At 42.9% G+C, this 14,256-nt stretch overlaps 1 protein-coding gene across 1 annotated transcript in view; it reads left to right on the top strand.

The window, feature by feature from the left end:
• The window catches only part of UBE2QL1 (ubiquitin conjugating enzyme E2 Q family like 1), a 46,531-nt gene extending 32,495 nt beyond the window's left edge, over positions 1-14,036 (top strand). Inside the window, exon 2 of the mRNA XM_053245783.1 lies at positions 11,587-14,036. Coding sequence (XP_053101758.1) covers positions 11,587-11,718 — 132 coding nt within the window. The 3' untranslated portion in view covers positions 11,719-14,036. The remainder of the gene's footprint in view (positions 1-11,586) is intronic.
• The last annotated feature ends 220 nt before the right edge of the window (positions 14,037-14,256 follow it).

Raw genomic sequence — 14,256 nt, 5'->3', positions numbered from 1 at the left:
TGTCTCGGTGGACCCCGCTCCCTCCACCTGCTAGGGGACACTGACTGGAAGGGCACACGGACCGATCCAGATAGTGATTTCAGGCTCTTTCAGGTTGCAAGAGAGCATAGGGAATGCTCAACAGGATCCCAGGTATAGCATACAAGGGAGCACGGAGATGGTCTTGCTGAAGTCCTTGTTGCAGTGGAATCCCAAGTGAGAGGCATGAGGGAACACACTTGTTGCGATGTTCTGCAGTTGGAGTCTCCAGTGATAGACACGGGAGAGCACAGTGGGTCATGGAGTTAGGGATACTTATATCCCAAATCGTGCTTTGGGGGCACATGTCTGTTGTCATACTTTGCTGAATAGAAGAGCCCGGACAGGCTGGCATGGAATGCATTGTATCTGATCGTCCTTCATGGGCAGGACAGTGTGTGAATAGCCTATTGTATGCATGGCTGATTGAGATGAAAATCAGAGTCTGCAGGTGTGTTAAAGAATATCCTGTGCTGGGAAGGGCTTCCCATTAATTCTTTCAAAAGTTTCAATGGGCACACTTTCAAAGTTACATCACTGACTCATCCCTTTTGTGATGGAGGCTGCTGCTGCACTTGTCTTATCTGCTTTCCCTTCCTAGCATAATTGCTTCATTAGCAACAGGTGTTACCTTTCTTGTGAGAGGATGAGAGGAGGTTTTAGAGTTCATCCTATGTCCAAAATGACCTTGGATGTCAGATAACTCGCAATAGCTAGTTCTGGAGTCTGCTTAGCTGGGCCCCCACATAGAGAAGGTTTGTGTGAAGCTAATCTCCATTGCAATTTGTGTTACTTGCAGCCAAATCTAGGGGTGACCAGTCCACTGCCTACTAAGTGACTTGTCCCCATGCATAACATAAACTGGGAGCTCCTGAGCATAGCAAAAGTGCAATCTCCAAGCCTGGAAATGCAGCGGTAAGCAGGGAAGGCTTCTGGGAGCCGGGCAGAATAAGCTCAGCTAGTAACAGTATCTGCCCTCTAATAGTTTTGAAGGGAAGGCGTTAAAACAGACTCTAGCAAATGTCCATCAGAATTTGGCAATGGGAAGTGTAGATAAGTAGCTGCTGGAGAAGATCTCATGGACTCATGGTTAGTATGTTCTTGAAGTTAAGTCATTCTGTAGTTCGACTTAAGTCATTCTGTAGTTCCAGAATGCAGACCCGTTGATTGATGATATCCTTGGACTTTTCAAGACCTAAGAACAATTAAAATTGCAGCGAGAGGCCACATGAAAACAATTTTACCTTCAATAAACTTCCATCAGTTAGAACAATAATTATAATTCAGTAATAAGGAAAGCAAGCCAACTGGAGTTAAATTTATCCTTAGCCATGTGACTAGCATAGCTAACCAAACTTTGGCTTCAATTCTAATTAACCCGGTCTCTAATCTCAAGGCCACATTTGGAACACATCTTGGGGTCAAAAAGAGGGATCTTAAGAAACTAGACTGCATTTTTTCCAGGGGCCCAGAGTTGGCATAATGGCCTAGTTGTGCTCCGTATAAGAGTTGTACTACTGACTTTGCAGTAAATAGTTTGATAGCAGCTGGGAGAAAATTCCTACTTTGAGTTTGATGGAATTTTAAAATTGCCACAGCACTTATTTGAGCAAAGGAAGAAACATAATTAGCTTGGGCTATCTTCTTTCTAGAGGCCTGGGGGAAAAACCAAACTCCTAGATATTTAAAGTGTTTCTTGCTCTGTATTGTGGTTTTCTATATGCCACATGCGCATCTTAAAACTATTAGAGAATACCATAATTTTTGGTTTTTTGGTAGTTAATAACCAACTGTTCCTCTTTGTAGTGTTGAACAATGGCTTTAAGAACTCTGCGAAGACCAATTTGGGTCTGTGATAGAATAACAGTGTTGTCATCATAGAGCAGAATCGACCATCACTTTTCCGCCATCTTTGGTGCATGTAGGTCTAAGCCCTGCAACTGTTTAATCATGGAATTGATGAAGTGGTCATCAGTGGCTACTAGTCTGAGGGCTATAAGCCACCTCAAGCCTCAGAGGCAACATACCTCTTATTAGCAGTTGCAAGGGAGTAGTAATAGGGCATGTCCTCAGCTCTTGCCTGTGGGCTTCCCAAAGGTATCTATTGGGCTACTGTGTGAAACAGGATGAGGACTAGATAGGCCTTGGCTGTTCTTAAGATATTAAACAAAAAGGGAGCCAATATACTACCTTGCTTGACTTCCTTAAAAATCTTAATTGAATTAGAAAACTGGCCAGCGTGATTTCATCTTACTTTAAGCCTGGTATTATCATAGAGTTTATACATAAGCAATAGCAAACATTTGTCAATAGTAGAGCTCTTAAGTTTAGCCCATAGAGAGGCTCTTGATATTGTGTCGAAAGCCGCTCTAAAATCAACAAATGTAGCTAACAGTGCAGAGTTAGAACTATGAGTATATTTTTCTGCTAGGTGCTGTAAGATCCAGAAAGGAAAATCTGCAAATGGAAAATCTGGCCTGCCTTTCTATTATTTGGCTGTGATGTGAACATGGTTCGTCCCTGGGTCCGCCTCTTAGTCAATCAAACAGACTCAGTGGGAATCATTTTAGAGGCTTTATTGCTACTGCAGTTTAGCAATAGGTAATCAATAGGCTCACACTCTCAACCGATTACAGTTTGGTTACAGGTGCATCTTACATTTATACAAACAATCTGAATGATGCTGAAACCCTAGACACAGTATACGTGGCAATAAAATGGTGGTCTAAGTATCTAGTACGCATGCGAATGATTCATTGTTCATCTGGTAATTACTCCTTATTTGGTTAAATCCTGTTTCCTGGCCTGGGAAGCTTAGCTGTCTTAGCAAGTTTCATAGATACATTTTAGCTGGAGAGAGATAATGATGCCAATCATGAGAGGTAGTGCTCTCCCTGAGCTGGGCTGGGATTACTTTAAGTTAAGATGAGGTTTTCTAAGTAAAATGGAGTTTCTTTGGTTTTCTAAACACATCAGCTGGGTGTGTCTTTTGATGCAACTAGATATATGCATCCCAGGAGCCACTAGATGTTGCATACAATTAGTTGTACATAGCTAGATTAGAGAAGGTCTTGTGGTAGCATTTGGCTTGCATTTGGATGGGTGACTACATGTGAAGCACTGTATATTCCCCTTAGGGGCTGGGGATGGAAGAGCACCATGCATCCTTAAATGCAGAAGGTCTCAGGTTCACTCCCTGGCATCTCCAGGTAGGGCTGAGAGAGACTTCTGCCTGAAACCTTGGAGAGCTGCTGTCAGTCAGTGCAGACATACTGCGCTAGATGCACCAGTGGTCTGACTCAGTATAATGCAGCTTCCTGTGTCCCTGTGGCTCTTTTGCAAAACATTGAAATTGGCAGATTTTGCTAAATTAGGACTTAAATTAGGATTGTTACTAAATTAGAGCTGGCAATCTTTGTTATTTGAGTTCGGATGTCAGTGAGAAGTTCTAGAGAAAGTGGACAAGTTTATTCAGTGGCATCTTCCATCCAGCCTTGGTCAAGCCACACTTTACAAAATGAGGTGATAGAATTTTGGGCTTCAGACTATCCTATTTTTTTAATTCATCCGCTCATAAGAAGCTCCTTGGATGCTAGTATATCAGAAACAGAACTACACAAAGCCTCTCTGTCTCTGATGTGCTAGTTTATTATACACAGCATGGTTTGTGGTGGGTGCTTATTTGTTTTTTATGTAAGGAAGCAAACTATGCCCTCTCCCACATCAGCAGTCTGTGGTGCAGTCCAAAATTCTGCCGCCTCAGTTGGGCACTTCATGCTGTGTAATGTATGGAATGGCTCTAACCATTGCAGAAAATATTGAATCAACATTTTCACCAGCCAGTGGAATTTCAGGGCAATGATGAGAGTGTTTATTCATGGAGGGTGGGATGCTGTATAAAGTGGCTGACATCCTGACTAACAAAGCCCTTGTGTAATGAGCAAAGTTGTGTGAGCACAAGAGAATGGCATAACTATACTAAAAAACAGATTTGTGGGATTGCGCTATTGCACTCTGACACTATCGTGCTCTTGTGCAAAAGTTCGATTTAAAAGAAATGAGGTGTGCTGCAGGTTGCACAACTGTAGCATGCTTGCAGTAGCACAACACTAGTCTGGAACACAAGCTCCAGAGTCAAAATAAATCATCATCATCATCAATCATCTTTATAACAGTCCTAGACCCACATAAAACAATACAAAAGGGTATAAAGCGTTGTAATTTAAAAGCAATAGCAATCTATAAAACTGAAGCAAATAAAGCACTGTAGACGTATAGAGTTATAAAATCTACCGCTGCAGGCAGGCGCGGAGGGAGACCAGCGGCAGCCTGGATTCAGCCCACTGCCGCGGCCCCCCAGCTCCACCCCCTGCGTCAGCATCTGATGTAGGGAGCGGTTAGCCGTGCCCCCTACGTCCAACGTAAGATGCAGGGGCGTGGTTCAGCTCTCAAATGGGGCTGTTTGGCCCCATTTGGGAGCTAAATTGGCCAGCGCTGCATTTGCAGTGTGGCCAAGAGCGGCTCTCCCTGCTTTTAAAAGGCAGGGAGAGCGGCCCCGTTTGGGAGCTCAACCATGCCCCCGCATCTGATGTTGGAAGCAGAGGGTGTGTCGGGGCACAAGGCGTGGCCCGGGCAGGGGGGGCGGGTGTCTTTGAACCTGTTCGCTCAGTGGTGGCTCCTACCCTGGCTGCAGAGTATAAGTCCTAGATATTTATATTGATATTATATATAATATTTATATTATATACAAATACATCCTTTATATTTAAAACATATCAAAAAACCTAATAATATTCATGTAATAAATACAGAAACCTACGTAACCCATGCATATTATTAGGTTTTGGATCTGCTTTCAATATACAGGATGTATTTGTATGGGAGTGAGTTTTACAGGACCAGTAGCTTGGTTACCTTCTTGAATGAAACCACAGGTGCATCCAGTTGCTACAAGGGAAAGGGTAGGCTGTACTTAAGCCATTTGGATGGAACAAACAGAAGAAGCTGGAAACAGTGGGGCTATTCTTAACGATCACAAAAATCGGGCTAGGAAAATCCTAGCCCGATTTTTGTGATGGTAAGAACCACTGGGCTCACAGTCGAGCCCAGTAGTTCTGGAGCAGCTAACCCGCTCCTGTAGCCCGCCCCTTAGCCCGGGTTTGCGCAGCGAGCGCTCCGCAAACCCGGGCTATCTGCTCGTGAGTAGCCGCGGTGCAGCTCTGTGCCATGACTACTCATGAGTAGACCCCTGGCAGGGAGGCTTAAAAGCAGCCTCCCGGCTCAGGGGTCTTCCCAGTATGCCCTGCGCGCTTGTGCAGGGCGTACTGGGGCTTCCGGGGGCTGCGCGGCCCCTGAGCTCCCCAGCCCCCGCCAGCTCTGTCTTGGAGCCAGCCATCATGTGGGCAGCCAATCCAGCCGCCCAGGGCTCCCTGCCCGCTCATGAGTGGGGAGAGCGGGCTTAGCTGATTGTGAGACCCGGTCCAGTAGCTAGTGAAAATCCCATCCTTAGATGGATGGCATTTAATAGTGTTTAGCAAGCATTATATACATCTTCATGAGATACCTATAACTTTGGAAGAACAACAGACTACTGTGGTAATTTATTAATTTATATACTCTTGTTAGAATGGTTTCTTACTATATGAGATGTTGGGCTATCTTAAAGTAAAGTGTGCCATCGAGTTGGTGCCGACTCCTGGTGACCACAGAGCGCTGTGGTTTTTCTTTGGTTGAATACAGGAGGGGTTTACTATTACCATCTCCCATGCAGTATGAGATGATGCCTTTTAGCGTCCTCCTATATCTCTGCTGCCTGATATAGGTACCATCAGGGATTCGAACTGGAAACCTCATGCTTGCTAGGCAAGTCATTTCTCCTCTGTGCCATTAGATTGCTCGATTGTGCTGTCTTAATCTGTTTTAACCTGTTTAAAATGTTGGTTTTGTGTGGGAGAGTGAATACTTTATATTCTGTTCTGGAGTGGGAACACTTGTCACTGAAGAAGACCTTTGTTTTGGGTTGAGACTATTTTAGTATCTGTGTGTGTATGTATGTGTGTGTACCAGAGATTGTGATTTTAACAATTTTTAACTCCTAAACTGGGCTGTGTCCCTTGGGTGGATGATTACATCTTATCTTCATTGTAATTAAAGGACATTTTTACACACACACACACACACACAGATTCTCTCTTTGACAAATGGATGTTTTGTTGAATCCATATAGGGTTTGTTTTTTGTTTTGTCTGTGGGAGACAAGGTATCGGAATCTTTCTAAAATAAAGAAGTTTGGGGCCCTAGTTAAGTCAATTTGGCGCTCTATGTCCACTTTCCTGTTTGATCACTGTTTTTGCCTGGCCATGACCCGTAGCAATTAGAAGAGCGGGGGGAGAAACCTAGGGATGACATTTTACTCCAAATGGTCCGTTTCCAGGAGGATTGAAATGTATCCTGCTGCGTCAGGGGGGCCAGACCCCAAGGATTGAAGGATAGTTTAAGCCAGTAGATGAGGATGGCCATCCACATTCTGGCCTCCACCTACATCATGCCCATTTCCAGTCGCAGAGTGGTGTTTGAGAAACAGGGAGGCACCTGGAGGGCTGCTTAAGAAATTTAGACTGTACCAGTGCCAGTGGGGTAAAGGAGAGAAGAGGGCCCAGTTGGGCACCATAGAGGAGTTGGGCCAGTGGCTTGGTTTCAAATAATTTGAGTGCTGCGGGGATATATTGGCCCCTGCTTGTTCAGAAAAGTTTTAGAATGGCAGAGGAGCTCCTCTGTACAATGAGAGCAACATAGTCACTGTGGGCTGCTCTTGAACCAGAAGCATGTAAGACCACCCCCAGGTATTTGAAACTGATGACCTGTTTGATCTTATGGCCTCCTAAACTCCAGGTGTGGGAATTGGGTCTTCTGGTGAAAGCCAGGACCTTAGGTTTTTGATATTTAATTTCAAGCTGGTCATTTTTGCAGAATTGAGTGAATCCTGCCAGAGCTTTTCTGAGACCAATGGGGGTCCTTGAAAGGGTTGCGGCATCATCTGCATAGAGCAGGGTGGAAATGCATCTTTTTGCCAACTTGGGTGAAAGTCTGGGCTATTGAGGTGGCTCACCATGTCATTGATGTAAAAGTTGAATAAGAGTGGGGCCAGAATGTGACTCCCTTCTGGGTTTGGACAGGGTTCGCGAGGTGCCCTTAAGGGTTGCATCTTACCTCAAGAGATGTGTCTGTGTGAAGGATGTGGATCAGGTGACGGTCGATCAAGGAGGCTTCCAACATTTACCCCACAACATGAAGCCATGTGTGAATAACTCCCTGGGGAACTTTGGAACTGTAGTTTTGCGAGAGAGACTTGGAGCCTCCACAGAGAACTCTCAGTACTCCCACCAAATGACAATTTCCAGGATTTTGGAAGGGAAGCTCTGACAGTTAACAGGTCTAAAATTGGAAGCTGTTCAGAAAGAAACAGTGCCTTTGGCTTAGCTGCATGTTAAACCATTTGAGTTCTCTCAGTGTGGCCAGTGAGCAAAAACTGGTGGTGACATATCAGTGCCTGGCTCTCTTTGTCTTTGACAGCCTGAGTCTCCTCCATTGGTTCCTGCCATGTTATCTTGTATTTTTTGTAACATTTCATCCTTTGGGAAATTCTGCTGAGCTGCACTGTCCCAACTGTTTTCAGCAATAGTACTACAATGTTATTTCCTGGTGTGGCTGAACAATTTTTATGATGCTAGACATTGGCTTGGATATATAATTGACTGCTTCAGTTAACATATCAGTGCAATCTAAGAAATAAAAAATATATGTTTCCCATTTGATTGGTAACTTTGAGGCCTCTGGCTTAAACCTTTAGCCTGTATCCCCAACTGAATTGAAGCCTACATGTAGCTGTATTTGCTCAAATATAGCAAACTCCTTGGGGCAAGGACTATCTTTGGATTCTTTTTGTTGATTTGGCTCTTTATGCTACTCCATAAAGTGCCATGTACATTGATGGTGCTATCTAAATTTATTTATTTAACTTATTTATATACCACCCAAAACGCAAGTAAATAAAGAATGACTCGGATGCCTAGAGTTCTGAGTTTTCTTGAAAACTTAAGTGTTCTCAGGAAGAGGTATTCTGAGCACATCCATTTCTTATGTTTCCAGTCTGAGAATAAATACACATGAATTTTAGAGACAGCAAGCATCTGGAACAAGTGAAGAAATTATAGGGCCTTCACAAATCTATTATCATTTTTATTATTGCCACAATATTCTGTCAGGTTCCATTTCCTGCATGAGTACCAGCAGCTAGAAATGTAAACTCTTGCACAAGTTGGAATCGGTGTGTGCATCCAAATGCACATCCCATTTAAAACAGTGAACAGCGTCTACTTTCCAGTGCACAGTCCTGTGTGTGTGTTCCATGTATGTCTGCAGTTCTTTAAAGCAATAATACCTTAGATACTTACTCTGGGTATCAGAGACCTTGGAGCAGAAAAGTGGGAAATTCCAGAAATAAAGTGACAGGTTGTACATATCCATAATCATTAGGGTTACTGATAAGTGTTAGCTACTTTTCTAAATGAATATACTCTCAAATGACAGACAAAGAATATAACTAACATCAAAATACAAATAATAGAAAATATATTAAAACGTTAGATCAAGAGCAAGGAATACAGCAGCAGCACAAAGTGAAGAAAAACAGGACTCCAATAGAAGACAAACGTTCAGATTTTAAAATGTTTGAAAAAGCTTGCAAGGATCGGTTTTGAAAGGGGTTTGGGCCCTACTAGGGCTGTGAGGCAAGGCGGCATTTGGTGCCTGGCCTCAGGTGCCACAGTCCCTTGGGCTGCCCTTGCCTTTATGAAAGTTGTCTGTTTTCTTTAAAATGTGTACATGAGAACTTCCTGGAGGGTTATACTTTCATGGACCTGAACTGCCTGTCTCCCACATTACAGATCTCATAGGAACATAGGAAGCTGCCTTATACCGAGTCAGACTGTTCGTCCATCTAGCTCAGCATTGTCTACACAGACTGGCAGTGGCTTCTCCAAGGCTGCAGGCAGGAGTCTTTCCCAGCCCTATATTGGAGATGCCAGGGAGGGAACTTAGGACCTTCTGCATGCAAGCATGCAGTGCACTTCCCAGAGCGGCCCCATCCCTTAAGGGGAATATCTTACAATGCTCACACATATAGTTTCCCATTCTAATGCAAAGCAGGGCAGGCCCTGCTTAGCAAAGGGGACAATTCATGCTTGTTACCACAAGACCACCTGTCCTCCCTAATGGAGTCTGTTGCAAGTGGTGCTACCTGGCAAAGTAGAGTTCTGGCTCGCCGGTATGCTCTCTGTGTTGGTTTTATGTAGGTATTTCAGAGGAGTGCCCACCTAATCCTTAATTCTATCTTTCACCCTTTGGTGCTGCTTTGACTGCCATGTTTTTCTTTGTTTCATTCCTCAAGTGATTCTAACCAGTCAGGGACCATGTAGCAGATGTTATAGTATTTCTTTACAACATAACCAGTAGATCTGGCTATCTACTAATATTACTAAAATTAAATGAAGTCCATTTGTTGTAGGTGCAGTGCTATCTATGCAGGTCACTTTGATGGTTCTAACCAATCGGTGATTACAAGCTACCAAGGATCACATAACAAACATTTTTGCAGCCCTTTACAGTGATCCTGAAAATCACCCAAAAGGTGGTGAGGTGGGTGCCCAGGGAATTCTGAAAGATTCTCACAAGACAGTTCCCTTTTCAGCTCTTTCCAAATGCCTCCTGAGGATATGATTCTGCCTTGCCCTCCCCATTTATGTTAGAGGCAGTAGGTTCTCCCAAACTCATAGCATATGTTTTCTGAAGCTATTTTGTTGGTTTCTGGCTTAACATTTTTCTAGAAAGGAACATTGCATCACTTAGGGCTTTAGTATGTCTGATGAAGTGGTCAGGGATAAAGGAGACAGAAAGGACAGAAACCTCTTCAGGCACCTCTCCAGTTGTGAACTATCTTTTGCATGAAGTCTCTCATTAGTGAAGGATAAAAACAGCCCATATGCCTACTGGGGAATGGAATGGTGAATCATTCTGTGTTCCTTTCTAATGTCCAAAACTTTTCCCTGCCTGAGTGAGAGCTTGTGCTTTTTAAAATTGTCCCATCATACACAATCTTCTGATGAACTGTTCTTGAATTCAAGAACAGTTCAAGTGTTGAAAAAACCAACATGATAGTTGAAAAAGCCTTATCCCCACAGCCCCACAACTAGGGCCTACCTTGAGACCGGGAAACAGGAGAAGGGCGGATTGTGTTTTCGACATTGTGTTTCCCCCCAAAAAGCTGGAACTGCAATTTCTGGCAGTGGGGAGCAGGGTTTAAGACCGAGGCAGTGCCATCACTGAATCCCCTTCCACAGGAAGAGCAAGGCTCTGTATGCATGCCAAATGGAGAAGGTGGTGGAGCTGAATGTTGTACTGGGAAGGGTGGGTAAGTGGAATCGGAGAGAGGGCACTAAAAGCAACATTTTACCCACACAAGTGTGGAAGATACTGGAGAAATTTGATTCTTTAAAAAATACTGGCTGACATCCAGCTAACAGTGTGTGCATGGAAGGAAGTTTCATGCAGGCAATGAGAGAGGGTCATTTTTCACCTATTCACCCTCTCCTCTGCAGCCCTCAGTGCCTACCAAAAATATGTCCCTGAGGGTTCTAGGACCCTCAGGGACATATTTTTGGGAGACAGAACTGCAGAGGGAAGGGGGAGATGGGTAAAAATTGCCCCTCCAATTCTGCACACACATAACTTTCTTCCCTGCACACATTGTTAGTCTCCATGATGGCAACTGTATAAATCATTAAAATGGAAAGAACTGAAAAGAAGAAAAACTTTTTTCATTTACTGTTGTGTGGTTGTCCCGATGAGATTGTAAAATACTCCTCTGGGAGAATAAAATGCTGCCTCCACACAATGCTGCTGAATCTGATAGGGTCACTTCACATGTTGCTTTTTCATTCCTGAGTGTTGAAGAGATTTATAACAAAGCATAAACCTCAGCAATTTCTGAATAGCAGTATTAGTGACTTTTCTGTACATTATAAGATCTGATGCACAAACTTGGATTGATAAAAACACTTATGCTACCTCTCGTCTATTACATGCTGCACACTCTTTAGGCAGGAAGACTCTACTTGCGTAGGAAAACTCCAGGATGCTATTTCCATGTCATGTTGTGCAAAGTGAAGAGATCATAATCTCTTTATTTTTTATATAGATTGACTACTCAGAGATGGACATGGATAGTCAGTTGATACCACTAGATCCTGGAGTGCAGTCTGCGTTTGCTTCAAGATTGCTTTGGGGTGAGGGGAGGCTTGGTCAGGTTTATCTGATTTTAGGGGGAAATAGGCAAAAACCACTTATTCTTGACAAGGCTGCGTATCTGTTAATTGCATATCTTATTCATCTAAACATGAGAGCTCTTGTTGGCCACTCTTAATTAAGGTTGATGGGTGGGATATCTTAAATACTTATATTTGCATTGGGATGTTGAATACTGACTTTCTTCTCTTGGTTTCTTTCATGCAGGGCCGCATCTGCAGAAAAGCTGGAAAATCAAAAAAGTCCTTCAGCCGTAAGGAAGCTGAAGCAACTTTTAAGAGCTTGGTCAAGACCCATGAAAAATACGGGTGGGTCACTCCTCCTGTGTCCGATGGCTGATGCTAGTTGCAGCCTGCGCATCAGACACTAAATAAAACAACACAACAAAAAAGTACTCTTTGACATTTCCTCAATGCTGTATACCACATCCATCCTTTTTTTCTACTTCAGCTTCTGTTAGATATCATGAATGTCATGGAGACGTCCAAATTATTTATGAGCAGATCTGTTTACAGGGGTGGGGTGGGGGAGGCTGTATAAGGTTATATTTTGAAACTGGTGAATGAGCGATCGATCGTCTTTAAGTCACTTTAGAGCAGATGTTGAGATTGTATCACTTGCCCCCATCCCACCCCACCCTACTCTTCCATGCAAGCCACATTGTCGCCTGCTTCTTCCCATGGCACAGCAGCACCAACCGGCGGTACTGGAAATTCCGTCTATTGTTGCTTAGTTCATTTACATGTAAAATGAAGCTGTTAATATTTAAATAGTGAAGCAGTGCATTGCAGATCTATGTTTGCTGTGCTGTTTTTAAAATGTGTTTTCAAGCAGGTCAACTTAACTTGAAGATCTGTTTTTCTGTGGAGCTGTGGTCTGCTGTGGCTAAATTTTTAGACCTCATCTGTGCTCTTTAATATGAACTTTGGTTCAGAATAAAACAACAACAGAATCCTAGCAAAGACACAAGCTCTAGTACTGAAAAAGAGCACCCAGTTGCTCAAAACATGCTAGCTATGGTGATATTGTGGTGTGCTGTTGTTCAGCGATTAAACCAGTGTGATCACATGAAGGTCAGGTGACAAAGGCTTGGGGTACCAAATGTGCCCATGCCAGGGGGGATGCCAAGGGATTGGTGACTGAATAGTGTCTGTCTTCCCAATAAGACCAGGTACTTTTAGAACAGCATATTAATCGATCCACTAATGCGACAGCCAAAAAAGACAGAGACACACACACAATGCAGAAGACATTACTTTAAATATATGGTACTTAGTTCAAAATGTTGGACCAGTTACAAAAGAAAAGTCAGATTATCAAAAACTAAGGCATTTCTATTACTATTTGCATGCCTGGATTTCCCCCCATAACATGTTATGTACTTTCAACCCAATGTTGGAGAGAATTGGTTAATATATAAATGCCCAGCAGGGTCACTAAGGATTCATGTTCCCTCTTCTATTAAACAGGTTTGTAAGACTTCATATAATGTTCCTAAGAATACAAAGGATGAGTTTGAAAATGTGGAACCCAAATGGAAAATTGTGTTGGACACATTCTAAATAAAATCAACCAAACCATTTGATTAATTGCCTTGACATTTCAGTCATTCTGTTCTAAGATCTCCTGTGTAACACTAGAAATCTTAGCAATATATTTTGAGTACTCTTGCAGCATATTGGGTGAAGACACCGGGACATTATTGATCATAAAACACAGTGAAGGTTTTTTTAAAAAGGAATCCTAAGCATGTTTACTAATAAGTCCTGTAGCAGTGGTGAATCCTATGGAGTTCAATGGGACTTATTCCCTGGTAAGGTTGCTTGACACCTGAGTCTAGTTTTCCATCACACACCACACACAAGACCAGTCTTTAGAGACATGGGTGAAAGAAAGAATCCGTCTATGCATACAGGGCTTGGTTTGTTGTTGTCACTATTGCTGAAGAGAGAAGCCACTGATCCATTTTTAAAAGGACACGTTTCTTCAGCAGGGGCAGTGCTACTGTGATTATATAATCAAGCAAAGTTCCAGCTGAACAGTCAGTCTCCCCAAGCATATGACTTCCTTTTGGAGCCTTGCCCAACTTTCTGGCTACATTTTAGTCAAGAACATCATTTACCGTACCTTGTAAGGATTACGTGTGTTGTATGCACAGTGCACATTAGGGAAAGCTTTATAGAGTAGAAAACAAATGTACACATACGAACAAACAGGACTCGTTGCTAGTATAATGCTGTTGTAGCAAAGGGTGCTGGTGGTAAATATCAAGGCTTGATTTAAAGCAGAGCTCAGCCCTTCATGCTATTTTTAATTCAATGGCTCATCTCTGGAGCATGGGACATTATAAGAAGCATTTCCCTGATGATGCACCTTGTGGTGTAAGCTAGATGAGTGTGTAAATGTTAGCCTTTGTCCAGGGATCCATGTGTCTGAGCCTTTCAGTAAAAATATAGGTAGATAAATTGTATACATTTGTTTGTGCATGAGAAGAAGATCTCCAAGTAGAGAGCAGGAAAATGAAGCACCTATTCCAATTTATGCTTTTGTTTCAGGGGTGAAAAGGCATGCTATTTTGCTGAGGATTTCTATGTACATACAGACTTCCTTCCCCCACCCTCTGAAATGTTTCAAATAAAGATAAGTGTACCCAAACACATGCCAAGTAGGTTTGTATTTACATCATCCAGCCTCCACAGCATATGAATAAAAATACGATGAATATTTATATACCGTTTTGCAACAGAAGGTCCCAAAGTGATTTACATAGTAAATAAATAAAATGGCTCCCTGTCCCCAAAGGGCTCACAATCTTAAAAAGACACCAGCAACAGCCACTGGAGGGATGTTGTGCTGGGGATGGATAGGGCCAGTTGC

Source organism: Hemicordylus capensis, chromosome 4, assembly GCF_027244095.1.
Source record: "Hemicordylus capensis ecotype Gifberg chromosome 4, rHemCap1.1.pri, whole genome shotgun sequence".
Taxonomy (NCBI): domain Eukaryota; kingdom Metazoa; phylum Chordata; class Lepidosauria; order Squamata; family Cordylidae; genus Hemicordylus; species Hemicordylus capensis.
The sequence above is the reverse complement of the archived record's forward strand: the minus strand, read 5'-3'. Positions and strand labels throughout refer to the sequence as shown.